The sequence below is a fragment of the Toxotes jaculatrix genome, chromosome 3, assembly GCF_017976425.1.
Source record: "Toxotes jaculatrix isolate fToxJac2 chromosome 3, fToxJac2.pri, whole genome shotgun sequence".
Lineage (NCBI taxonomy): Eukaryota > Metazoa > Chordata > Actinopteri > Toxotidae > Toxotes > Toxotes jaculatrix.
The window spans coordinates 14338751-14366719 of NC_054396.1; the positions used below are offsets into that span (position 1 = coordinate 14338751).

The following is a 27969-nucleotide window of genomic DNA, read 5'->3' on the forward strand; positions in this document are numbered from 1 at the left end:
TTAGCCTCTGGAATCTTGTGCACTTGTTTTCTTGGTTCCCGGGAAAGAGGTGGCAGCATGAAGGGAAAACAGAGAGAAAGCGCCGATAAACCCAGAGAGGAATTAAAGGGAATCTGAAAAGAGCGGGATGAAGAGAGAGAAAGTGACTGTGAGGAAGATGAATAAGCTGAACATCAAGATGCCTGCAGTTTGATGCAGCAACACTGTGAGCATGTGGCTGCTTGTACCTAGCATTTCATTCTCCATTCTCCAGCGGACTGCTCTGAGGTCTGCGCTCACGTCGCTCTGTGCCACTTCATTCATCTCTCTGCAGTAAAGTGAGCGTACTTTCATTTATTCCACTCAAAGAGGACCTCTGTCTGTATGACTTTATGCTGGCTGACACACTGACCTCTGGAGTCTCTATTGGACGGAGGATCTGGATCACCTCAAGCCTCGCGAAGAACAGAGGCGACCGATGTGGGGCTCAGGTAAGATCATAACTCACTACTGAGCAATGCAAAACCGCCCACCACTGTTAGCATTCCTCCTTTGATCAGCTTAAAATGAACTGAGAAGCTGGATAAGCCCGGATCCCCTCATTATTGCAATATTCGGAGCAGAAATAAAGAGTGAGAGACAGTCTTACATGAGGCTTTGAAGGTTTCTCTCTTTGATGAAAGTTGGGGCAGTCTCCTGCAAACACCAGCGCTCAGTGTCAGACAAGACTTTGCACTTAGACCCGGTGGCAGACCCCCGACCTTTAACACATATCATCGGTATGATGCAGGGAAGGAATGATGGAAAAAAGGAAGGGGAACAGGGGAAAAGAGAGAAAGGCTAAGGAACTAGAACTCTGTACACCTCATGCAAGGAAAAAGTGAAAGTGCCAGAAATGTGTGCACATCCACAAAACCTCAGTGGGATTAGTGAAAAAAAAAAATCAATAAAACAGGGATAAAATGAGCAAAATTTGCCTGAGGAGGACCTCTAGTTGGCTGAGAAGTCGACAGCACAGTAACATTAAAGGGAGCTGTGATTTCATTGTGATGTACTCCTTGTATTGCAAGCTTCAAATCATTGTGCAGTGTCAGCTTGAACTGTAATAACAAAAAAAAGAAAATCTTTGCATGTTAATTAGATCCAGGTTCTTTGCTGCAAGAATGCTGAACCTTCATCAGGTCCTATGCATATGTTTAAATGTATCTAGATATAAAAAAGAAGCAAGCAGTTTTAGCAGTTACATAGATGTCTGGCCTTTGAAAAGAATCCATCAGGAGTCATGATTAAGCCAACAGTTCCTTTCATAGAAAATTTATATTGTTAAATCGTTTTAATCGTACTTTGAGGATTTTCTGGTTTGTGTACTTCACAAAATACCATACTAAAATATGTAAATGAGTATTGTCAGTTGATGTTTTGCAGCTTAGCGGCTTGGCTAATACAGATTTTTTTTTTATACACACAAAGTGTATTTTATCATTATAGATTGACAACAATAGATATTTACAAATATCTGTTTAAAAATGATGTTTCAGAGTTCTAGCATTGTGCTAAACTATGACCAGTAGAGCCCACTCCCCAACAAAGCACATTTTTATGTGCATGTGCCAGTGAACCACTTTCTACCTCTTCACTGTACAGAGACATGTTAAGTCCAGTGTGTGTGTGCGCGTATGTGTATATTTATGGCCAGTGTGAGCCCGTCATTCCCAGCCTCCATTCTAGCAACACCTATTTTAACCTCTGATGTGCAGTAAACAGCCACTCTGCCCGGTGGCTGGACTTCCCTCACTCCAGAAGAGAAACACACTCTGTCACTTTACATTAAATTGATTTTCAACCAAACACAGCTGGCTGATTCACAGTATGTCTGGACGTCAGCTTCAGTCCACTTCAGCTCTGAACAACTGAGGTCTCTGACCACAGAGCACAAACAGTAGAACCAGTAAAATTCAAATACATAACAATTAATTATAATATTGGTTTCATTAACCAGGGTTTTACAAGAAACTCTTGACACAATTTGATTGTGTGATGCGTTATTAAAACATACTCATGGATGCAGGACACAAAACGGTTACAGGAGAAAAGTTGAGGCTTTCGCACGTCACTCTCATCTTTTCATCTTTGCTGTTTGGCCATTTGAACCTGTAAGTGGCTGATTAAACACATGCTTTAGGCCGTTTCATCACTGTTACACATCGAATGAAGACTTTGTCAAACATTGGTAGGACTCCTCAGGACTCACCTCTAACACTCACTGCTAAAACTGGAGTTTAACAAGCCTGTCGACACAGTTATGGACCCCTGGGACGGTACGAGAGAATGACAGGGTGGTTGAGGTCACATGCACATAATCAAACAGACTGAGTTCATAAAACGTAACCATTTTGAATTATTAATTCTACAAATTTTGTAATAATAATAATAATAATAATAATGCCTGTACTGTGCATGTTGTGTTTATTATTATTATTATATTATTAAGTATTGTGATTTACTATGATGATATGTTAACCTACCTGTGAACTCAAAGGCAAATTTCCACCTTTGCAGGCAATTAAGATTATTGTTATCACCATCAGTATAAACAGGCTCATTTAAACCACATTAAATATTACCTTGTCTCATCTAATAATAACCAATGCCCCTCATGTGAAGACAGGCATGCAAAGCAACATTACTGGGTCTCTTTTGCACCAGGATATTGAGGTCATATTTTGAACAGAGCATGGGGCTGAAATTAAGTCTGATAAAGCTGAAGACAGATAAATTAAGTCGATTTTAATATTTAAGTGAAAGCGGGTACCCTGTGCATTCAAACTGTTTTGGTGCAATGACTTTTGCTGGTGCGATCCTAACCGATTAGTGTAACAACAATACATTCATTCAGCAATGACTGAGGCAGACCACTCTCTATTATGTGTGCATAGAGTCAGTTACATCTGAAGTCTTGCAGTGCAACACAAGAACATGATTTGTTTTTATCAAATCAGGATTAACAAGAGCGTCTGTAATTATGGTAACCCTTATTTACTAATGGAAAATGATATCTCAGATACGATATTAAAAATAACAATTTTATCAACTTATTTTATTCTAAAAGGAATCAAAATAATACAAAAAATAAGCAAAACATATTTTATATGTAGGCCTGCATGTTGTCTGCCCTGCTGAACAATGCTGAGAGAAAAACTGGCTGTTACTAAGTGTTAGTTTAGTAAAAGCTTATTTGACCTTACTGGTTCACTGCCATAATAAAGTCTATAATATTCTGTAAACATCAGAAAAACACCATTCAGACCAAACACAGTGGTGTTTTAATGTGAACAACTTAGCCTGATCATACAGTACAGTATGTCATACATACTCCCCAACACACACACACACACACACACACACACACACACACACACACACACACACACACACACACACACACACACACACACACACACACACACACACACACACACACACACACACAGGACGGTGTGTCACCTGAGTCCAGTGGTCCGGTTTCAGTTTCCCATGGTGACATCCATTAAAGTCATGCTGTGTCTGCCCCTCCACCCTCAGACAGCCATATTAGCACCTGGCCCATTGACCACAACAATACACCTCCCTGCATTATTCAGCCTGACTCCACTAATGAGGAAAGCTTATATCTCTCTCTCTCTCTCTCACACACACACAAACACACACACACACACACACACACACACACACACACACACACACACACACACACACACACACACACACACACTTTTTATTGCCTAAAGCCGCATATGTAACACAGCAGCCTGATTTTGTGGGAAAGAGCTTGATGCAGTCTTCAATATATACATTAGCATCATGTTCAACTTTGAATACATTATCCTGGTAAATATTGTTACAGATGTGCTCGGTTTTTGAGCTCATTCAGCACACTCTACCTCCGCCTGTAAACGGCTGTCAGCATCATCCTTCATCCTGATGTTCCACCACATCTTCCGCATTTCCTCACCTTACACTTTCATCCCCAAGTCAGTCTGCGTTAACCTCAATCTCCCCTCCCCTCCCTCCGATGCTTCATCGAGTCTCTCAAGCTGTCAGTCTCTTTTGCGCTTCTGTCTGCTTTTCTTTTTGTTCTTTTCACACAGTTGTCTGGAATGGCAACTACAGTGTAAGCTCAGTCAGCATTTTTTAAAGTGTACCACTGATCTTTGTGAAAACACCCTGACGTACAGGTGGAAAGGGAGACCAGAGGGGACTTCCAGAATTATTCTGGGGGAGGATGTTGTGAGGGCAGACATTAACGTACACAAGTCATGTTTCAGATGCTGTCGATGTGAAGTACGAGGCAGAGAATAAAGTGAGACAAGGAGAGAAACAAGAGAAAAAAAGACTGTCAATAGTAAACAGCAGAGAGAGGGTGAAAGAGAGAAGGGGAGAGCAGAATCGACAGCAGCATTATCACTCTGCCTCCTGATTCAAACACCCCAAGAAAACACTCAGCACCGTCTGCTCTCATTGGCCGAGCGTCCAGCCAATCACGGCTCAGGAATGCAAGGTGCCTTTAGGTTATACCCAACCCCAAAATATGAGAGAGAGAGAGAGAGAGAGAGAGAGAGAGAGAGAGGGAGGGAGAGAGGGAGACAGAGGCATGCTGTGGTGCAGAGGTTCCTCCAGTGAGTGAGGCAAGCCTACATCTCAGCTCCGTATTCTCTGGTGTTTCTCCTCCTGGAGTGAATACATAACAGTGAATAAATTACAGGCTTCCTTCGCAGCAGATTGAGTGCATGTTGCGTTGCAGTCAGGGCTGCTGCTGTACTACTCCAGCTGGCTGAACCACAGCCGCCTGTCGAGGTCTGAAGGAGAGGAAGCATCTCATGTGGACGAGGGGAACGGAGCAGGAGAGAAGGCACAACGTGAAGGGATGCAAAGTGAAGGTTCTGATGTTGGATGTTGGTCCTTTCCATAATTGCTCTGAGTTTTGAGAGCCAGAAAGGTGGGCGCTTAAGGTTTGAGTCACCTCAGTAGCTGATTGAGGAAGACAAGAGTCGAGCAGGAGGATAACGTGGGGAGCAGAAGTTGACAGTGGAAGGATACAGGATGATCTTGGGTAAGACAGTGCTGGAAAGCTTTTCTCCCTCTTTGTTCTCATTGATCCGATTGATTTGTTTTTTTTTACAATTACATTACATTTTCATTACATGAGTGTCAAGGTGACCACTCATGTCTGGCACAAACTTTTGGCTGCATGTGCTGCCGTCGCCAATTTAGGTTTATCTTATGGGATCAGCTTACTTTGACACGTGATCAAATGATCAAAGGGTTGCCCTCTTTGGAAAATCTGTAGGCTGGTGTGAGTGAGGCTTTTTGTTCCACTTCAAGTGACGCTAATGGTATAATTTTTGTTCTCATTTCTCTGTGTGTTCATGGATCCAGCAGTCATCACAATTATTACAGGGAAAGACAGGGAAGACAGGAGTATACCACAGATAATGTCTAGCATTGCTGAATGAATCCGCAACACACAAACGCACACACGGCGACAGAAAATAGCCAAAGATGATGATAAAAGGATTAAAGAAAGAAATATTATTTTTTTGTCATTGAAAGAGTTCACCCTCATACATCAAAATTATACGAAAATGTGGTCAGAGGAGGTCATATTTCATTTTAAGTACTCTAACTTGACCCTTATCAAGAAGGTTCTTGATCACAAAGTCTAAAGTTGGTGCATTACATGATTAGTCATCTCAGTTTCTCACTACCTAGAGTGTAAGCCCTTGTGCAAGACTCAATGTCATTCATCAAGACAATCCCCCTGCCTCATCAACAAGCTTCATTATAAAGCAGAATCAGGACATCACACAGCATCTCAGTTTTCTTCTTCAGTTGTTCATTTTTTGGAGTTTTCATACAAGGCGATGACATAATGTTATCTGCTGAAACAAGGGAGAAACAGACACACACACTCATGGATGCATCACCGTCCCTAGATTTTGTCTCCTATTTTCATGAGTACAAAACAGCATTAAAATAAATACAAAAGAGATGGAAGAGGTCAAAAAGCCATGTGCTTATTCAGCAGAACCTACTAAAGAGCTTTAATAGGTTTAAAACCTCTGTACCAAACCTGTTAATTAAAATATAAAATAAATGATGTAATCAAATTAACTCTGACATGACTTGAGAGTACTCAGAAATTATCCTAATGTTTGCAAAATATCATGAATTAACTGTTATGTATCTTTTTTTTTTATTTTAATGAAACACACAAGGGGACACTGTCCCAGAATTAGCAGATTTTGATTAAACCACTAATCAGACCATCAGTTATATAGACCATCTTATTTTCTCATCTCAGTTTCAACAATTCCTCTTGTGAGGTTATAATGCCCACTTCTTGTCTTACAGTAAATTTGATTGACAACATTGACCTTGTTCCATGTACATGTGTGCGTTAAAATAAATATTTGGCTACTTTTATTTTTGTTTGCTTGCTCTTACCCCTGCTTGAGGCTTCCTGTGATCTGAGTGTGAACTTGAGCTTGTGATAATCCCTTTCCTGGTGCAGAAGCTTTAACTCTCTGTGCTTTAGACATTAAACACACTGACATATGATCACAGCATCTTGGGCTGATGTGGGTTTTATATACTATATTAACTTCCCTTCACTAAGATAAAGATGTATATCCAGAGACCAAAATAGTGTCCATGAAAGCCGACAGTGCTGACAAGCAAAGATGGAAAGTCTCCACTCCCCTCTTGTCCTGCTGTCCATCACCAACCAATTCCCTTCTCTCTGCCTCTCCAAGCGCAGCCACCACCATCTAAATATCGTATTTTTATCTTTTAACATGAGGAAAAATTCAAACCCGTTAACAAAACCAGTTGTGGGGTCTGAAAGCTAAAGCTGGCTCATCTCCCTCGATGCAGAGCCGTGTGGAATGCAGTTTAGTAACTCTTGTGCGATTTTTATGATGAATATTTCAGACCCAGAGGTTTGAGGTCTTTATTTATTTAAAAATGGGCCAAGGCTTCCTCTAGTCTGACGCAAAGACCTCGCTCAGCACTATAAAAAAAAAAAAAGTTAATGGCTTGCATCACTGTTCGCTCAACCAGTATGAAGCAATCTATAAATGTGTGTGTGTGCATAAAACCAGAACATACATACACACACACGAAAAATCTCCTCACTCATCAATGTCCTCCAAAAAGAATCACAGGTGCATGTTGTTGCCGATAAACAACATGACCTTTAAATCAAGGCAATGCAGTGAAGGATGAAAAGTATTGACATTTAAAATGGAGAAATGTGCCCGTCACTGTATGTCTGACAAAGTGACACACATTTCCTACGTATGTGAAGCCTCAAAGTATTGCAGAGAACAAAACCATGTCTAGTAAGGAAAGAAGAGAAGGTTGAATAGTTACAGTGGGTATACCTCGCAGAGTCTGCCCTCAAAAGAAAACACTCTAGTTGTTTAAATACCAAAAACAACCTGACGAGGACCCCAAGTGACCGTGTGTATTATGACTCTCATTTCTCAAGAGTAATGGAAAAATGTAGCATGACTTTCTTCTTAGCAACCCGAAACCTCTTAAGGTGAAGACTGGGGTGATGTTTGGGCCAACAAAGCTGGTGACTTGGACACATGACTCGACTCCATTTAATCAGGACAGTCAGCATCAACTGTGATCTTCCCCTAACCTTAACCAAATGTTTTTCTTTTAACCATGACTGTGGTTTTTTTTTCTTACTTGACACTGGGATCAGCCTACATGATATCAGCCTGATAAGCCCGACCTGACAGACGTGGGTCGCTGGGAAGACAAAATGTGTCTTGTGTAGTTTGTCACAGCGACAGTCAGCCGATGGAGCGTCTGGGGCGCCTCATGATGTTACCAAAAAAAAAAAAAAAAAGAAATCTGTGTGACAGAACTTTTTTGCCTTCTCTCACCCAGTTTGACAAGTCCCACGACCTGTCCTATGACCCATAAGAGCACAAAGCGCTCCTACACGCACAACAATAAACATGAAGCAAAAGGTGGAGGATTGTTGCAGTCAAGTGGAACTGGGGAATCCGGTCCATGGCCACTGCTTTTCAATTACCTACAGCATGCACGCAATGCAAGTTATGAGAGAGAATTATGAGAGAGAGAAACCAGACTAAGAGTCTACAGGCATATTATCATCTATGTGAGGCTGTACTTAGTGGTGCTGTGAGCTAAATGCCAACATATGTGTGTTTTTATTGTGTTGGCATGCTATCATTTGCTAATTAGCTGTAAAGGCTAATGGTAATGTCCTTAGTTTTGCAGCTGTTTGGCCATAAACTAAAGTACTGGGCAAACGAAACTTTTCACCTGATGATGGAAGGTTCTTATAATTCAAAAAATGGGAGACATGAAATTTTACAGCAATCCATCCAATTGCTGTTGAGACAGTTCAGTCAAAACCATACATGTGAATGTCATGGTGATGCTTGCTGAAAAGTCAGAGGATTACCAAGGTTATTAGGATACATCGTCTGGAAACCATGAATGGCTGTAAAAGTGTAAATGTCTGAAAGAATTAAGTTGACCAACGCTGATTCATGCTGCTAACTGTGTTTGCTGCTCCCAGAATTAATCAGGAGGTTTTGTGCCAATAGCAAACCTTAACCATAGTGGTGACAGATCACCAAACCATCATGTTAATATCTTTTGTAATAAATTATATTTAATGGTTTTGGAGGGCAATACGTGCAGCTCTACTGATGTTCAGGAAAACTCATATGTTGTTTTGGAAGGCAATGACAAAGACATATTTATCCTTCAGTCTGGAGGACTTGTCCACCATGTTTATAAAAGTAGAAGGCCTTGAAACCTACAGCATAAAACACTTGCGTCTGTCATTTACTGGTTTCAGAGATGCCAAAAGTGGCAATAGGGCACATAGGCTGAACATAAAGCTCTTTGTTGTTTGTTATTTACAGTCCTGAAGTTATGCAGACCATAGCCCAGCCAAGGCTGTATGACTCTTACCCTGCATAACCCTTGCGTGTTGCTTCATGACCACGCTATAGCATAAAACCACACTCTGCCCTTCAGACTCCAATCACCCCCAAAAATATAACCTGTAATTTCTGCTATATGTAGTACAGCTGCACAGTACTGTTTTTGTTCTGTTATTTGTTTATTGAACATATTGCCGTTGTGTGTTCTCTATTGTATAAAATGATAAGGAGATGCACCTGGCTCCTGTATGTCTGATGCCTTTGTTGCCACTGTTGTGTACGTGTCTGCTCAGTCTCTTACGTGTGTGCTTTTGTGTGTTTGCGCGCTTGCTTGTGTACATTACATGCTCAGGTTTCTGGTAGGTTTACATCTGCAGTGGAGTGTTCTTCCAGCTCCCAGCAGGTGTGTAAATGGTTTGACAAACAGAATAATAATGTGGGGCAGGGCAGGCGGTCATGTTGACAAGGTGAATCTCTCGATGGTCCTCACTTTGCCCTGCGTGGTTTCGTCCTGTTGAGCTCCCTGTTTGCTTCAAACTGCACTACATCATGACCACGGTATAATGACAGAGAAAGTTGGCTGCAGGTTCAGGATGCACAGATAGATGATATGGGTATGACTATGTTTCATAAATATATTGTCAAAATCAAATCTTTACTGCCTGCCATCAATTTTGGTAAGAGAAACACTTTCTTTGTGGGTGTGTTTAGATAGAAAGTGAAAACAAAATTTAGATGTGGCGTGATATATGATTACATAAAGAGCCAATGGAAGGAAGATGCAAAGCTGCTCTATAGAGTCCGGTGTTCCAGGTGTGAGTCTGAGCTGAAGACAAACACACACACACGATCAGTGTGTGCATGGTTAGCTAGATACAACTAACATCTGTACAGCTGGCGCACTTAACTTCTGTCTGAACAAACCTTGAGTCCAACCAAAAGTAAACACAGAAAGCAGCTGAAAAATCCGCTTTGACAGCAACACAAAATGTGACATACAGGGCCTATAAACTAAATGTCATGTGTCAGGATTTGTGTAGATGCTAAAAACATGACATGACATGCAGACAACCCACAAGGAGAGCAACAAAATAACCCAAAACTGTTCATGCGCACATGACATTTTGCATCTGACAACCAAAGGTTAACAGCTTACAAGCTGCTGTACTGACTGGAATGCTTTCGCCACTTTGACAGTGTTACCGTGAGATCTTTAACAGATGTACAGTACGTCATATGGTGCAGTTGCAGCTGTGCGGAATATAACTGCTTTCTTCAGTTAACAGATGGTATTTCTTCTGTACGTTAACCCGCAGGTTAACATGGCTCTTTACCTCCTCTGGTCACCTTGGACTCACCTCAAAACATGCGGCTCCCTCCCCCTCCTCTGATGCTTTCCTTCTCTCTCCACCTCATCTCCCCTCCTCAACCAGACCTCTTTTCCTTGCTTGATCAACTCGAACCACTCAGCGCCGCTGCCTTATTTCTAACTAAGCTCCTCTTTGCTCGTCCTCCACGGTCACTTCACAATCACATTTTTTTTTTTTGTTTTGTTTTGTTTTGTTTTGTTTTTGTTTTTTTACTTCTTTATTACGTTTCATAGTCAGACACTAGAGAAACAAACAGTATTTTTTATGAGAAATGGGGAAGCAAAAGTAAAAGCAATGTAATACCATGATTACATAATGACTTAAAATTTTACTGCGAGCGATGCAAAATCTGTAGGGGAAAACAAAAGTCTTCATTAATTACAAATACTGCATGAAATCAGAGAGTGGAGCTGCAGAAGGACTGACTGATCTCAAGAGCACTGCATAAACACACACACACACACACATTTCCAGTGAAAGAGGACTTCTGAGAGTTCTCTGGGAGGCGGCATTTAAGCGTGGCCACTGGGGCGCAGAGCATCTATCATTAAAACAAAGTGCAGACTGAAATCAACTGTGTTCTCCTTCACCACTACTCAGCTCTCCTCTTCACTGTGTCCTTTCCCCACTGTCCAGATCTCACACAGTCCAACACAACATTAATCAGCACTGAGCCTATAAGTTGTTCCTTTTAGAGCATCATTCATTCAGACTACAAAGGTTTGTGTGTCTGTGTGTGTGTGTATTGTCATCTGTCCCTTGCTTAGGTTGAAATAGCTGCCTTTGACTTGAGGGTAAGCTGAGCTGCAGTAAATTGGATTTCATGCTCAGTCCTTCACAGTAGCAGTATGCGACACTAAGACAGAGCTATCTCCCCCCTGCAATTACGACAAAGTTAGCGCTGTGGTTCTTCAAAGGTTAGACCCTCAAACGCAGTTGCAGTGCATTTACGCCACACGGGAGAAAACCAAACTGGATTGTGAGAAATCCTTTTAAGCATTTATTTTACAGAGATATGACAGTTATAATGTCAGCTCTGCTAAATTGTGGCAGCCAACAGCTCAGCATTCCTGCCACAAAAACCGCAAACATCATTTCAACTAATGACGATCATCAACATACTAATGGTGTCATCTGCCACCAAGTGTTGGATCAACGTGACACTGTCTCTTTTTCAAATCGCCCTGCACGGAAACCTTGGGGAAAGACAAACAAGAGCACAGTGGACCCTGTGGTTTCTGTTGCCACCACATAGCTGTCCCTCTCTGCTGCAGTGACAGTGAGGGGGCTTTTGTCAGGGGAAGCTGGCTAATCCACCACAGAGGCTCATTTCAGAGTCATCTGTGCACAGCAGCCCATTTAGATGCAGATGTGAAGTGCCTGGCACCGTGCGCCGAGCTGAGGGGCCAAGAACTAAAGGTGGCGGAATTTCTTTTTTAGATTTATTTCTTTTCTTTTTTTCCTTTTTGGTAGGACCCTGCAGTGTTTCTGCCTCTCATCAGACTTCATTCTGTTAGACAGCATGTCATCCAGTCTCCTGTCCCCTTCCCTCCTGGTCCCATCATGAAGCACAACAAAAGCAAAGATGGAGGCAGGCAGGGAATACAGAGAGGCTCCGGCAACGTCACTGACATTGACATTACCTCTGTGATCATTAAGCCTAAATTGGCTAAATGAATTGCCAATTTGGGAGGCCTTAGTCACAGCATATTGGTGTGTGCATCCCTGCGTGTGCACACGTCGGGGTTTGTGAAATCTACTGTGATGATAAGATTCTGTCTCTGGTTGTCTTTTCTTTTTTTTCTTCCCCCCTCTGCGCCTCTTCATTTTTGTCCACCTACCTCTCTCTCACAATCTACACAAAAATTCAATAAGCTATTACACAGTCATTGATCTTTTTCCCGCCCAAACATTTGCATTAGAAAAAAAAAACGGCAGTCAGATGAGGGTGGGGGGGGGGGGGGGGCAGCACTCTCTGTTCATTTTAGTGGAGTGAAGGGGCAATAGATGGTGAGGCCTGGATTTATAGAGTTTGGCAGCACTTTAACACTTTAACGCTCCTCAGAACGTGTCCAATCAATGCTCTCCCTCCCTGCGTGGTCGCTGTCGAAGAGTCGTGGCGTTCACTTATCTGATGTCATTGTAAATCACTCAGGAGGAGGGTAGGTCAGGGGAAGCTGCTGCTGCTGCTCACACTGCATCGAGGTGCTGTGGGATGGTGCAGAGTATGCCACTGGAAACACTGTGTGCCATCTTTAACTTCAACATCACTCTATTGTGAGTGCCCGCACTGAAAATGCAGATTTATAAGGAACGGCAGGCATGCTTTGACCTTTAAATTGTAATGTGGCGTAAAATGAGCTGCGGATTTAACAGAAGCGTGTCAGGAATACGCTTCACTAACCAAAGAGGAAGTAATAATGATACCTCTCAGCCAATCCATAGTGCTGAGACATTATTGTCCCATTATCTGCACCGTTAACCTCCTGTTAAATTGCATCTAAGACACATTTCCACTTTTTTTTTTTTACATTTTCGATAAAATGACTAGATATGTGAAAGAATCCACAGAATGTTACTGTTAACCTTGAATTTTTGGAAGGTTAAAAGATGAGTCTGGATGATTCTGTATTTTTATTAATGTCAAAAAAATCCCATGAAAAGACCAAACAACTGATCCTTCTAATAAGTGTTGCCTGCATAGTTTATTCCTATGATCTCCTGCTGGCCAAACGCTATTAAAAACACATCAGTGAGCCACTCCTTTTGTACTGGCTGACACGTTCCTTCATCATGATGAACATGGACACTGTAGTATTTTTTGTCATTCTGATTAAAACAGTCCCGATGTCCTAAATACAAACAAGCTTGTATTAATCCGCGACAGAAAGTACCAGATGGTTTTTTTAATTTATTTTTGGTTATGATGTCTGGTGTGCGTTGAGCTTTCACTCATTCTCCCATGTTCATATGTTGGTGTGAACAAATGTGCGTTATGGCTGCTGTTTTTTTTTTTTTTTTCCACTCTGCACTAACGTCGCTGTGGTCGGCTTACAGAGGTGATAATGGCGGCCATGTGAGCCGTGGGACTCGTAGCATGTCTGAAGGACATTTCAACAGTGACCTCCACTTCTATATCTTATTTCTCTTCCTACCCTCTAAACTCCTTCCTTCTCATGCAACACATGCGAAAGCAGCCACACGCAAATGACAACAGCTTCAGCCGAGCTTCAGCTGCCACAGCCTCCCAATGACTGAAAGAGTCAGAAGAGGAATACCAGAAGGAGAGACTTTCCCCTCCATCTATTTCTGATGCTGACAGCACAGTCTTTTTGTCTCCTTGCTGTCAGTGAAGGGAGCCTCCTCTGCTCTTACCAAAATAGCCTTTTCTTCCCCTCATTTTGACAAGTGAAGAGTTTTTCTTTTCAAATGTAACAAAATTGTTAAGTAGTCACCACAAAGCACAGGCAATAAAGGATGACAATTGCATATAATCTCAGGAGAAAAGATTATACAAATTCTCTCTGCGTAGTCAGATTGGGCCCGAAGCTCCCTGCTGGTTTTACGCTAAAGAGAAGAATAACTATGGGAAGCAGAAGTGGAATGAAGCGAGTGAAACAGAAAGAGGATGAGGATAAGGAAAAGGAGGAACAAAAAAGCTAGAAGGACTGGTGCTGGAAAAAACCAGAGGTACAGATGAGGGATACAGAGGCAGGCAGGCAGAATAAGGCACCATGAAATGGGGATAGAAAACTACGCTTGGTGGGAGAGAGACAGAGGGAGAAATGGAGAAAAGACCGATATCTGCAGCACCCCAGCTGCTAAGCTTAAGGAGCTTAGCTCTCCTGCCCATCACAGAAGACTCCTCAAGTGTAGGCATTCACCGCTGCTGAGCTACTACTGAGAGAAAAGTCAGCAAGAGAAGCAGGGAGAGGAGAGGTGTGGGTGGGTAGAGGGGCTCAGCATGGGAAAATGACGTAGAAGATGAGGGTTTAGATTTAGAAAAAAAAAAAACAGTATACACTTAGAACATGTTGTAAAACGGGGACCTGTTCTGATACGATGCTTAGCTTTTAATAAATAGTTCGACACTTTGGGGCAAATAGGCTTTTTCAGTGAAAGTTGAGAAGATTGATACGACTCTCATCTCTGTACGATTGACATGAAACTACTACAACTATACAGATTAAACAAACCAGATACATATAATCAGAAAGAGTGTCAGAAATGCTGCTGGGTGAATTTGGTCACTTCTGGACAGAGCCAGACTAGCTGCTTCCAGCCATTTAGAGTATGGATATGAGAATGGAATAACTGTTCTTATCTAGCTCTTGGCAAGAAAGCAAATGAGCCTGTTTTCCAAAAGAGTGACCTGTTTCTTTAAGAAAATATTTCAATTCAACTGTGGTAGTTTCATTTCTTCTTACTAACACACCTTGTGCAGTGACTCACTGCAGTACCTTAGTCTCAGTATGAGCAACATTTGAGCAGGTGTATTATTTATTTATGAGGCTTTATGATTTTTTTTTTTTTTTTTAATCTCTAATTTCCCTGTTTGTGCATCTGCCACAGGAAGTGTAAACCGACCGGGGCCGGTCCCTGCCTTCCTCAGGAGCCCGCCTGTCATCCCACCCCCACTGGACATGAAGCCCTTCCTCCAGTTCCCCCTGGAGACGCCTCACCCGGCCAGCATCGGCCTCTTCCACAACTTTAACACAGTGAGTGCTCACAGGCATACCTGCACACGATCACGAACACACACATGTGCACAGACGGTGTCTGGGATTGGTTATCCTCTTGTTTCACTTAACAGGAGACAGAGCTGGTATTCAGCTGTGGCTTTGGAGTGTTGCCCTCCTGAGTTGAGATGAGTGATAAAGTGCTGAGGATTTATTCTGTATAATTCAAAATGATAAGGTGACAGCTGTTTACTTTTTATTCAGCAGAGTGAGTTTCAGCATAATTGAGAAAATGCCCCGGCGAGTGTTTTACTGCAATAAAATGAGTTACAGCTAATCAATGGTATAAGAGGCACATGCTGTGTTCTCTACAGTCAGCATTTTCTGTGGCTCCCTCTCATTTCCAGATTGGGTTTCATGTGAAGGTCAGCGTGGCAACAAACAGGGACACACATGCACCACACACACACACACACACACACACACACACACACACACACACACACACACACACACACACACACACACACACACACACACACACATATATAATCACGTATGCGCATGCTGCATGCGCTCGGACAAAATGACCCTTCCTCAAGTTTATGATTCATCCTGCTTTGTTGAGGACATTGAGTGTGACCACTAATGGCAGAGCCAGTGCCAATTCACATCACTCTCTGTCTGCATAGTAAAATTTAAACAAGTCTACAACACTGCAGTCAGCCAGTGACAGAAGGCTACGACCGCACTCAGCCCGCTTGCTGAAAGGACACAGAGAAGGACAGTCTGACAGAAACACTCAATTATTGTGATTATTGTTCCAAACATGGCTATTTTCCAGTTTGGGGAGTTCTCAGAGTTACCTAGAGAGCTGATAACAGTTCTGTCTCATCAGCTATCACATTCTTGCATTTAGACATAATTTGCATAATTTTCCATAAGGCACATGTCTCTATGTCAGTTACACAGTTTGGAAAGAAACATTACTGTTTTTTCATTGAGTTTTTCAATACAATTAATTTATGGGTTTTGTTTTTTTCAACAACAGCTATTCAGTGTAGTTTGCAGTCAGTAACTGACTCACTGTGCAGCAGTTTTAACTGTTACTGGCGGATTCTGCGTCTCCCGAAGGGATTCAAATTAGCATGAAGATTCACAGGAAACCATGCACACACATACTGGACATGATGCGTAAAACATTTGATCATAAGTTCAGTATTACTGTGCTCATGATGTTGGTGACTGTCTTCCAGATAATCCTACTGAACTGCTGGGTTTTTTTTTCCCACTTGATAATTCAGTCTGACACATGGAAACTGTTTTCTGCATCCGTTCCACTGACAGCAGTTTCAGTCGACAGCTGAGAGAGCTGTTGCTTAAAGATGAAATGCACGGATTTAAGGGCTGTGACCTCTTTTAGTTGACTTACAGAAACATGTACGGCTGCACTGATCTTTTCACCATTTTGGTGTTTGCATCTCTGTCACCATTTTTCTAGTTGTGGCAAAGGAAGATGACCTTCCCATTCTACCCGCCTACAAAATTTTTATTGGCTTGGTGGGTTTTCCCAAACAGAGAATCTGTCATCAGTTAGTGGGATCTATAATTGTGGGATCTACTGTATAGTAGTCAAACACGCTTGCCATCACCACATGCAAGCACAGGTGCTGCCAAATCAACTTGGACTGTATTCTAGAGAATTACAACTTTTAAAAATGAATGTAAAAATGTGTATAACAGATTAAATATTTTAGAATATTTAAGAATTTACACACTGTGTAAATTACTGATGTAACAAAAGCTCTACTGTTCGAGGGAGGAGGGAGTGAAAGAGGAGACAAAAAGTGGACTAATAGGTTAATGAGGTCATAGCAGTAGGGAGAGATGCACAGAAAGCGATCCTGAAGAGAACAGGTGGTCAAAGAAAGGCAGAGAAAGACACACAGTGAGGGGAGACATGCAGAGAGATCAACACGGTGAACAGCAGCAACCAATAAGAGACAGACTGGAGAGACAGGGGTTCTTGTTTTCCTCTACCTTGTTGGCACACACAGACATGTAGATGTTAATGCACTCAGGTGTGTACACACATTCACAACACGCAGGAAGTCATGTCTTCACCCGCACACACACAATGCTGGCCCAGAAACAAATATACAGATGTAAACAAATAACCTTGGAGGTGTTTCAGGTAGAAATAGAAAGGTGAACTGGTCACAAGTTAAGACACAGGAGCATAAAAAAATGAGGCTATAAATATTTCTAACAATAGATTCGAAAAGGGTTTAAGTTTTCAGACCAATTATACCATTTCCCCTGGCGCCTGGAGCTTGAGAGTGTAAACAGTCTCTCATTTGGCAGCATACGTTCACAGTCTGAGCAGGGGGATGAGAGGCTGAGTAAAACCGCAGTGTTCTTTTGGCTGCTTAATGAGGGCAACACCCAGCGTTGTGGTTGCTGAACCCTGCCAATGGGTCAAAGAGCTCACACGAGTCCATTCAAGTCGTCTAAAAATGAGGTAGTAAACATTTCTTAAGAGGATGACGTGGCATATATCTGTGCTTGATCTGAGAATGACGAGCTGGGTTGATATTTTTAAGTCATAGGCCGGTGTTTATAATTTGGCATTTCATTGAAGATACTGTTTTTGATATTGTTTTCTGTTGTTTTCCTATAGATTTTTATACCAAACAATGTTTTATTTTTTTCCTTTCTTAAAATATTTTTGTTGTTTTAATTAATACTATACATTCTTGTCCTAATATTCTTCTCAATTGTTTCATCAGTTTAATCCTATTATGGGATTCGCCCAATAGGATAAACACTTGGCTGCACATTTCAATGTTAAGACAAAATGATACCTATGTTAAATAAATATGTGAACCCACCAATTACTGTATACATATTCAAGCTTCAGTCAGGACATTAACGTTGAAAATCTATGCTTTTCTCCATAATTCATACAGTCAGTACAGTTGTTATTAATTACCAACAGTATATTTTTAGATAAACCCAGACTATAACAGTTTTATATGTTCATTATATCACCATATTACTCAGGGCACTTATTTAAAATGCCAAATTCAATTTCATTGCAACTGAAATCGACTGCACTTCCTGCTACAAGGACCAAATGTCCTTACAGCAATCAAAAGGCTAAATCATATCTAAAATACATTTTATCTCTTACTACACAGAAAATGCCTCTATTGTTTTGTGTGATACTGTAGTATGATGTTTCAAAAACAGGAAGTTTTGTAGGACACAAACAAAGTACAAATTTTTGGAGATAGGGAGTCTGTAATTAGGCCCTTCTAACCCCAGCATGAATTAAAGCGTTTGAACGGCACCCAAGAACTCAGGCACAGACAGCAGCACCAGCTGCTGCTGAGAAAACACACACCCTCCTGTCCACATCAATCACTGCTCCCTCTTCAATTCACTCTTCTCCACTCTTTTTTATCTCCCAGCTTTCTCCCCCTTCAGCGGCTCCCCCTGTCATTCACCTGCACTTTTTCCCCAACACCTTTCTCTCTCGTCCACATTCACTTAGTCGAACCTTCCTGTGCACTGCTGTCAGGAGAAACACAGAGACGCTGCCCTCTGAGCTTCTCCTGTGCTGCTGAATCTTTGATGTGACCTCTGGGTTATCTCTCCTCAGATGGACCCTGTCCAGAAGGCTGTGATGACGCACACCTTTGGGCCACCTATGGTGAAGACAAAGCGGCCAATCATTTCCTGCAACGTCTGTCAAATACGCTTCAACTCAGAGGTAGGAAAGCCTAAATAGCTGAAATGAAAGGTTTGCTGTTTTAGACAATATCACTCTAAGGGACTGTTTGCCAAACACTTCCCCCAAAACAGCAATAGTCCAAACGTAGTTTAGCAAGCTGGAATTATGTTTCTTGGAGTTGCACTAAAGGAACATGCTCAGAGAAGTTCATGTTGCTGTTTCTTCTATACTTATAAGTATAACCAACTTCCCAACCAGAGTTGAATTAACCAGTCAGCAGGTACATAGAGAACAATACTACCAGCTTAACTCTGTGGAATAACTAGGTTACTTTAAGAAAGTATTATTTCCCCACTGTGTGGACACCAGTCCTAAAAAGCTACTATATCAGAGTTCAGGTTAACATTAGCAGCAGTCATGCTCTGTTGTATTTAATGACTCTCCAGCGTCGCTTATAAAACTCGTTACCCAAGACAACATTTGTTAAATCCATCAGTTAGACCTCATTCTAAAAGCCTTTATTCTTGTAAGTTTAAAAATGAAAACATACAATTTGAAAAGCTTTAGCCTCCCTGTGAGTGTTATATTATGCATGTAGAAATAAAGAGCATATTTAAAACAATATTGTAGTTTTAATAGGAGTCAGAAAAGATTAAAAGGTCTGCTGAAGCAGCAATTTCAGCCAATCCATTAAGCGAATGTTAGCTTAATTAACTAGCCGATAAAATATGCCAGAGACATTTGTTATTCCAACTAGCAAAATCGATCAGTGCTTCTGTCTACCTCTGTCTGAAATTATGGACTCCTTTGCCAGGTTTCCATCCAAATGTCACCCACATTTTAATCAAAATTCCAGAAAGTAAGCAAAATAAAAATAATGCGAGGACTGAAAGGCTGCCAGGTATAACAACAGTAACCATGGGGAGGGGGCGGAGCTTCACAACTGATTAAAGAAAGCCTGTTAAGGAAATTCATGTAACTTCAGAACATCCTATGATATTTCCTAGAGGTTCAGAGCCCCGGCACCTGCTCTCTACACACTCTAAATCTTGACAGAAAAGTTAGCTGGACCCAAAGTTAGCTGGTGATTGACTGTACGGCTGGAGCAGGTGGAAACGTGATTCACAGTTTCTCAGCTCCAATTTTAGAGTGGGGGGAGGAAGACAGAGAAAACCCCAACTTGTGTACAAGCAACCTACACTGTCATTTTGGCACTGTCCTATTACAGTCTTGAAGGAATGTCAGAAAAAAACTGTGCAGAAATTTTGGGCTGGATGGTGTGCCTGGATCGGAAAGCATTTTTCAGGTGTTCATAACAAGCCTCTGAATGTTACAAGTCAGGTTTTAAGGTCCAATCTGATGAGGGTTTAATGGAGGGTTGTAAGACTTGTGACAGTGAAGCAGCAGGATGAACTCCAAATAACACGAGCTTGTCCTTAAAGCTACCTTAGGCCTGATCGAGCACATTTTCTGCATTTCACTTGTGACAGCTGTCGCTGTGCCAACATGAGGCAGACGGACTGAAACAGAAGAGGCCAGAAGTGATGAAACTTTAGAGCAATCATTTGAGTGGCCCCATTAAAGAAGGAGTAGTGTTAACTGAAGTTGAAAAACAAATAATAATGTCATCATCTAAAACCGAGCTACTGGATGACATGATTGACATGTTATGAGTCCAGTACTGGGCCTTTTACAATGTGTTTGTGTTTGTAAGCACATGTGTGCAGTGGATATATTGGGACGGACTGAGACTGTCTTTCTGTGCACTGAGAAACAAATAAAAACATATTTAGACGGCACATTTCCACAACATGGTCCACAACATTTCTGATCTCCAAAAAATGTCCCAGAGCAAAACAGCTCGCACTAATCTCTACAGCCAAAAAAGCAACTTTCCTGGGTTGAATTTGTAATGCAGTGCCACTAAACATCTAATATAAATCTGAGTAATGTGTATTCATCAATATTAAAAGAACTGATGGAAAAATCCTGGTATTTATGACCTACCACTATAACCTCTAACCTAAACATGAGTAGAAATCAAACAAAAGCCTGATATACAAGCCCGGCTAAAAATATAATCACATTCCAGTGATGAAGTGCTAAATTCTTGTACACTAAATGCAGTGGTGTGTAAAGGACACAGGCAGGGAGGGAGTCATCTGAAACTTGTGTAACACTGCCATGTTCTCTCCATGAGGGGCTGCTTAATTATATCTCCCCTGCTCAGACCTGCATGTTCTCACATGGTCTACATGAGCATGGGGTGCATGAGCGCCGAGCGCTTCTATTTACTTCAGCATGTTCATATTTACATACTGTTTGTGAGTTCATTGAGTGTGCATGTAAGAAAAAGTACTGGGCGAGTGTCTCTGGCTCATGTCACGTCTGCTTTATGCAGCGAGATGTCTACTACTGAGCCACCTGTTCGTCCAGCTTGCTGTTTTACTTCTGAGCCGCGGCGTGCATCTGCCCTGCTGAGGCTCTACAGCACTTTCCACAGTAACCTGAGAGACTGGGAGCTGGAAGCACTGTGGACATTCTTTAATAATGAAGGAATACTCTGCTTACAGTACAGTACTTGGCTTACTCGCGCTGTCTGGGCTGTGCTGTAGTTCAAAGGCAGACAAACACTCATTATTTTTCATCAAGCCTTCTTCAGGTCATGAGCCACCAAAGTATATTAATAACACCAATATTTTACTTCATATTTATGTCTGCGGGAGGCCGGTGTTAAATAGGAATTCTCAAGTGCCTTCCACAAAAGAGGCAGATTGATTGATAGAGGCCATTCAGAAGCAGGTGCTTCTCACTGCCTCTAACACTGTAGCCCCACGTGTTGTAATTACAACATTGCAATTCATTTCAGGCCACAGAGGACAGATTAGCCTGCCAGTGTTCAGCTCAGCTCTGCTGCAAGGCTGACGTCACACCATGCTGCATTAGCCACCGTCACCACTGCAGTACCATACTGGACACCTCTCTCTCCCTTTCCCTCTAATCAGTCCCCCTCTTCTTGTACTTCTCGGGGCCACGCCAAATCATGTTGCATTCATATGTCCTGTCTACTAGGCAGCTTAGAGTGCTCACCATTTTTCTCGTCAGTTTTCATGTTTCTGTTTCTTCCTCTGTGGGGTATACTGTATCGTCTGTCCCCAAGTCTTCTCTCCACCTCTTCAGCTTCTTCCCACCCCCTGTTCCTGTCGCTGCTGCCTGTACTCCATACAGTAGATTTGGCTGCTAGACCAGCTCTCTCTGCTTTCTGTGCCTTTGTCACTTTATAGATAAAACATCAAAGCACATCCTGCTTAGAGAGAAAAGGGATTTCAGGGACATTCACTCGCTCTCATTTTCTCCCTGTTAAATCCCATCTCTGCTCCTTCATTCATCTTAATCCTCCTTTCCATAGGCTCCTTCGTAGCTTTTCTCAGTTCATTTCACCTACTATGCCAAACATCATTTATATTTTAGCGCTATTCACCTTTCCCATTAACGCCAGTGATCAGATGCTTTGATCTTGTTTACATCCTGTTGTCTCTGCAGCATTCTACCCGCACCTCCGAGGCTGTCAAGCTTTTTATGCTTGAATTGATGGCGGACCTTCATTGATTTCTTAAGACCTGACACTGAAGGTCACAGGGAGTGAAAGTATCAAAGCTGAAGTAAAAAAAATAAAAATAAAAAAATAACTGGGAGTTGCAGAAAGGGAAGGGAAAATTAGAAGGGCAGCAGCACAATGTGTGGACTGCAATGAGAAGAAGGTGCGTTGAGTATTTTTCACTTTCGAGCTCTCTGCTGTCATGCGTTCATCGACCTGTAGGGCTTCATCTCCTTGCCTAATCGCAGGGCTTTGGGAAGCAGCAGCCAGAGGAGTTGGGTTACACAGGCAGAGCTATATCTGCCTTTCTGTCATCACCAATCAGGATGAGAGCTATATGGGTAACTATCATTGGCAGTTAATACCCGAGGCTTACAGAGGCATCTCGGACACGTCCCAGTGGTCCCTTTGCCTCAGTGAAGGGGCTCACAGCCTTGTTATTGACATAATGAAACCCACCTAATCTCAGTTGGTCACTGCTTGTGCATACACATGCTAATACAGTCACATACGCAGTTTTGTGTTACTGTATTAGTGAGAAGCTTACAGGAACTATATTTGTGCCCAACACCTCACTCTTTCCTTTGATTTCATCTGATGCTGACATGCACATGTATATGTGAACTTGGAGGGTAACACTGATTTCCCGGGCCAGTATCTCGAGGGAGTATTTTCATATTGGACGATTCTGCCTGTCACTATTTATGTCCGATGTACCACTGTTTGGTGCCAATGCAGGAAAAAGTGAGCCTGGTTTTCTACCCTGGTGGAAAGTAAGGGCATGGAGGTTGAGGTGGCATGCAGCATGTAGTGTGAGAGTAACAACAACAGAACAACAGTCTCACAAATGCATGCTTAATTCTAATATGTAACTTGTTTCCCATTAATTTAGGCTTAACTCTGATAAACTGCAACCCAAGCTCTACGCCCGTACTAGGGACTTACGGAAATGTCCACGCTTCTTCATGCTTCTCATTTCTCTCATGAGTTTAAACTGATCCTCTTAAGTGCTATCATACAAGGACAAGCAGGAAAACACACGCTCATGGATACAATCTCTTCATGATTTGCTCAGTTTTTTTTTTTCCCCTCTCAGTAACTGACTGTCAACTGTCACTGGCCACCGCCAGCCCTCCAGCCCATTTTAGATAATCCCACCACTCAATAATCATCATCAGCTCAGCAGGCCAGTACAGTGATTACACCAGTAGTGAAGGAAGACGAGAATATTCTGGAGGCTACTCTTCCCTGACATTCTCATCAGCACATTAGAGCCACAAACCATCAGCTCAGCAGCCATTTTACTGTAATGCACTGAAAACGCAGGGTGACGAAATGTATTTCGGAATTCATGAGTAATTGTTGGATTAATCTTTGCAGACAGTATTACAGGGGTTGGTTTACTTTAACATTTATTAATGCCATGAAGTCCACTTAGGTTAGAAACATGGCAATGTCAATAGGTCACTCAGACGATCAGTTCCTGCTACGAAATGATGAGTCCACATGAGGAAACTGTACGACACGGTTTTCTGGCTTTAGCTCAAATGGATGTCATCCAAAAAAAAAAAAAGAAAAAGGGGAAATGCATGATGATTCAGTGTAAACAAATTTCATGTTAATCTCTGATGTTTCTTATTCTTCTGCTAGAGCCAGGCAGAGGCCCACTATAAGGGGAACCGTCATGCTCGAAGGGTGAAAGGAATCGAGACATCTAAAACAGCTCGTGTCCAAGATGGTGACAAGCAGCACCCTCCCCCTACTGCTTCGCCCTCCCCACCAGGCCCTTTGCCATCCAGCCCTGAGCCCGATCCTAATAAGCAGGGTGAGCATCACCTGAGACGTATGATGTTACATACACACACGTAGGAATCTGTCACAAAGTGGCACAGATGCTCCACACAGCTGCTGCGTGAAGTGATAGAAACTAACCGGAGAGGAGAGTTGGTGCGCTGGTGATTATTAGCTACACTGAGTTACTGCTAATGTGATTTATTAGAACTTGCGGTTCCGCTTGCATCAATGGAAAAAACCTTCCTTTCCAGACAACTTGTGTAAATCTTTTATATCTGTACAGACTTCAAGATATCATCACTGTTCAATACTGAGCCGGTCTAAAGCAACAGAAACAAAAAATACAACATGTAAAAAGTACAACAGTGTGTGATCATCCTCATCTAGCACCACACTGGGTTGGCAGGTCCAGATGGACTTGCACAGCTGTGTGTTCGACCTCAGAGAGGCAGAGGTTCACACAGAGCACTAGAGCTGCAAGATCAGCACCATTGTTTTTACACTTTTATATCATGATCAACAAGGTCAGAGAGGGGTACTGTATGCCTTACTGTGTTTGACAAATACTTTACTAACATAAAAACTTTGTGCTGCTTACAGATGTCCCCCAATCCTGTCCCAACTCTAATGAGTCACATTTGACCCCTAGCTGCCTCCCAACACCCACACTGAGCTCAACAGACGCAGAGTTTCCCCTTTTGCCGTCTGTCAGCTCGCCTTTGCCATCCTCTCCCTCCCCCACCGCGGCCCTCAGTAGCCCCCCTGCAGATCCAACAGTGGCTGGTCTTCCTGACACCCCATCCCCAGCACCCAGCCCATCTTCAGGAGAGTCAGAGGAAGAGAAAGCCAAGAAGCTTCTTTACTGCTCCCTGTGCAAAGTAGCTGTTAATTCCCTCTCACAACTGGAGGCACATAACAAAGGTAATTCCAAAAACAGCTTTGTCAGAGAGCATACTTTCATAAGTACATCACACCACAGAGTATGCACAATCCTGAAAGAAATAAACCTCTACAAACAACAGCATTATGCCGCATGAACTCTGTGAAGAAACTTCAGAAACCCTGAAGAGTGGCTCTTTAGAGGCAATTCTGTGTGTTCTGCATTTTAAGTAATTCATGTTTAGCATTTAAAATATGCTCAACACTGTAATATAGCCCAGACTGCCACCATAGATTCAACATTTCTTTTTATGGTTTCCAGGTACCAAGCACAAAACCATTCTGGAAGCTCGGAGTGGACTGGGACCCATTAAAGCATACCCACGCTTGGGTCCTAAACCCAGCCCAGAGCAGGGAGGGGAGCTGTCCTCTGACCCCAACACTCAGGAACGGACCTTCCACTGTGAGATCTGCAACGTCAGAGTCAACTCTGAGCTACAGCTTAAACAGGTGAGAAACCCACACAAGGACCTAAACACCAAGAGAGAATGATTTTTCAAGCAATCGCAAGATCCAATATCTATCCTTTTTCATCTGATGCTGCAGCATATATCTAGCCGCAGGCATCGTGATGGAGTTGCAGGGAAACCCAACCCTCTTCTCAGTCGGCACAAGAAGCGCACAGACTTCATGGTAGGGACTTGGCTCGTCTTACATAATTTAGGTTTGAGGAAAATTCTTGCATGCAATAATAGTTAAAGCTGTGTCACATTTACACATTTACCTCCTTGACTTTTTTAAAGGAACTTCCAAAAACTCTGGGGGCTGGACTTTTACCAAATCCTCTAGCCGTTGCTGCAGCAATGGCGGCCGCAGCATCCTCGAATCAGCTGGCTCTACGTCCTCCTGGCCCGACCGCCCATCATCATCCTCATCACCACCTCCTCCAGGGAACGCCCCTCAGCCTGCTGAGGCCTGCCCCGGGGCCCATCCGCACCACGCACGGGCCAATCCTCTTCACTCCTTACTGACGGCGAGAGAAAGAGGACGAATCAGGAAGAAGCACACTGTGAAGTGGAGGCCTGCAAACATGTGCCATCAAGAGCCAAATCAGCTGCTGTGGCTCCAGCTGGTGTTTCATTATGAGAAAAACAGAGAAAATAAATATGACTCTTCATGGTGCACACTGTAGTTGCAGACCAATGCTGTTAACAGAGAGAACCAGAGATAACTGACGTCAAAGAGACTTTATGGTCCAGTTTCCCTTCATTGCTTAATTATCTGGCAATCATCAGACTGACTCTGCAGATAGTTTAAAGAGGAACTTATAAACAAGTTTCTATCAAGCATGGACGTCTTTGAGCATCCTCCAATCTGCAACCGGCTAAATGTCTTCATCTACCATATGATCCACTGTGTCTGACTCAAAACCCTACCTCTCTTACGTTTTTAATGTTCATCTCTGCAAGGATTCAGTACACGTCCAAAGCATTAATATTATCAAAAACAGTGTCTGCTGGGTTAGATATAGTTGCTGCCTCTGATGTTAGCTGGTATCATACTGTAGCTGTCACAGTATAGTGGAATGTACCACTGTAAAGTTCTGTTTTTGTGGCCTATAAAAAGGTACCAACAATTTCCTGTATTGTTCCTGCAGTTACTGGCAAACATCTCTCTGTACTGTACGTCTGCAATTTAACAGCTGGCCTATGCGGTGTATACGTATTTCCCTCTGTGGGATAGAAATAGGAAGTCAAAGAGGAACAGTAAAAAAAAAATAAAAATTACATGACGTCTTAAAACCGTGCTGATGTGCACGCCACATTCATGGTTTGGCAAAGTTGTAGATGTTATGAGGAAGCCATTGTTACTGGTGCAGTATATAGATATCAGTGTCTGTTCTAACAGTCTGTAAAAGGCTCTACGATTGGAGAAAATAAGAACAGAACAAGGGAGAAAACCAATGCTAGGTCCGTTTCTTTAGTGAAGGTCACGATGTAACCGCCTCCTGTTAAAATTTTTTTTCCCTGCTGATCCCCCAGATTCTCCCTGACAACAACCATGAGTGACACAGCCTCATAAAGCACATAAGTAAAAGTCTGTGGTGAGAAGTCTACATTTAAATGGCTTGAATACATTTAAAAGGACGATCTGTCACTTTCTCATCTCCACCTCACTGCGCAAAACAGAAAGGTTTCAGTGTCTTAATGGAATAGTTTCTAACACTGTGAGCACAGCAGAGGGCCGTGGTTGATTTATGACTTTGGTAGCAGGTATTTGCATTTTGTGCACATTTGATTACACAGACCACATTTTCACCACAATCCCATACACGGAGTGTGGAAACCGTGGGATGAAAGACACCAGCATTATGTTACAGAAGGAACAGAAAAGGACCACATACACAGATGAGTACTCGTATGCAAAAAACAAACACATTTTTTGATAGCACTGTAGGCCTCTAGTGGAATAAAACAATGTTTAGTTTGTCTGCTCTACCTTGTGTACTCCAACCCTACATGACCCTGAATTATCCCAGTGAAAACTGTCATGATGGCTTGTGACACATTAGAGAAAAGCTTTAGGAAATGGAAACTGTAGCAATACTTCAAGCACTCCTGCTAACTCTTCTTGTTAACTGCAATAAAAAGAAATGTCTACAAATGTATTCATTGTTATTTAGGAGAAGTGTATTGAAACATTACTGTAACTGTAGATTATTAAAAGATGAGAAAAGGTATGTGTTGGGGCTTCCTGATTGTTCAATTAAAACAAAATTATATATGAAATCATTAAACTGAGTTTCTGGTTGTAAGCAACGCAGATGGATGAATTATTTACTTTTTTTTGCATATATAGTACATATGAAATGTATATGAGAAATGTTCTTATTTCTAATCACTTTACATATTGTACAGTATGTATTGTATTAAGTGGC

At 42.2% G+C, this 27969-nt stretch overlaps 1 protein-coding gene across 2 annotated transcripts; it reads left to right on the forward strand.

Annotated features, from left to right (window-relative positions):
* LOC121178674 (zinc finger protein 385A-like) lies at positions 1–27802 on the forward strand. Of its 2 annotated transcripts, none has more exons than XM_041032950.1 (8): positions 1–470; positions 14918–15063; positions 18689–18799; positions 24009–24183; positions 24753–25073; positions 25354–25541; positions 25638–25724; positions 25835–27802. In XM_041032950.1, the coding sequence occupies exons 1-8, from the start codon at positions 458–460 to the stop codon at positions 26060–26062; spliced, it is 1269 nt and encodes a 422-aa protein (XP_040888884.1). In that variant the 5' UTR covers positions 1–457; the 3' UTR covers positions 26063–27802. The 2 variants fall into 2 exon arrangements, with proteins under 2 accessions (XP_040888884.1, XP_040888885.1); XM_041032951.1 differs by lacking the exon at positions 1–470 and adding an exon at positions 10977–11065.
* The last annotated feature ends 167 nt before the right edge of the window (positions 27803–27969 follow it).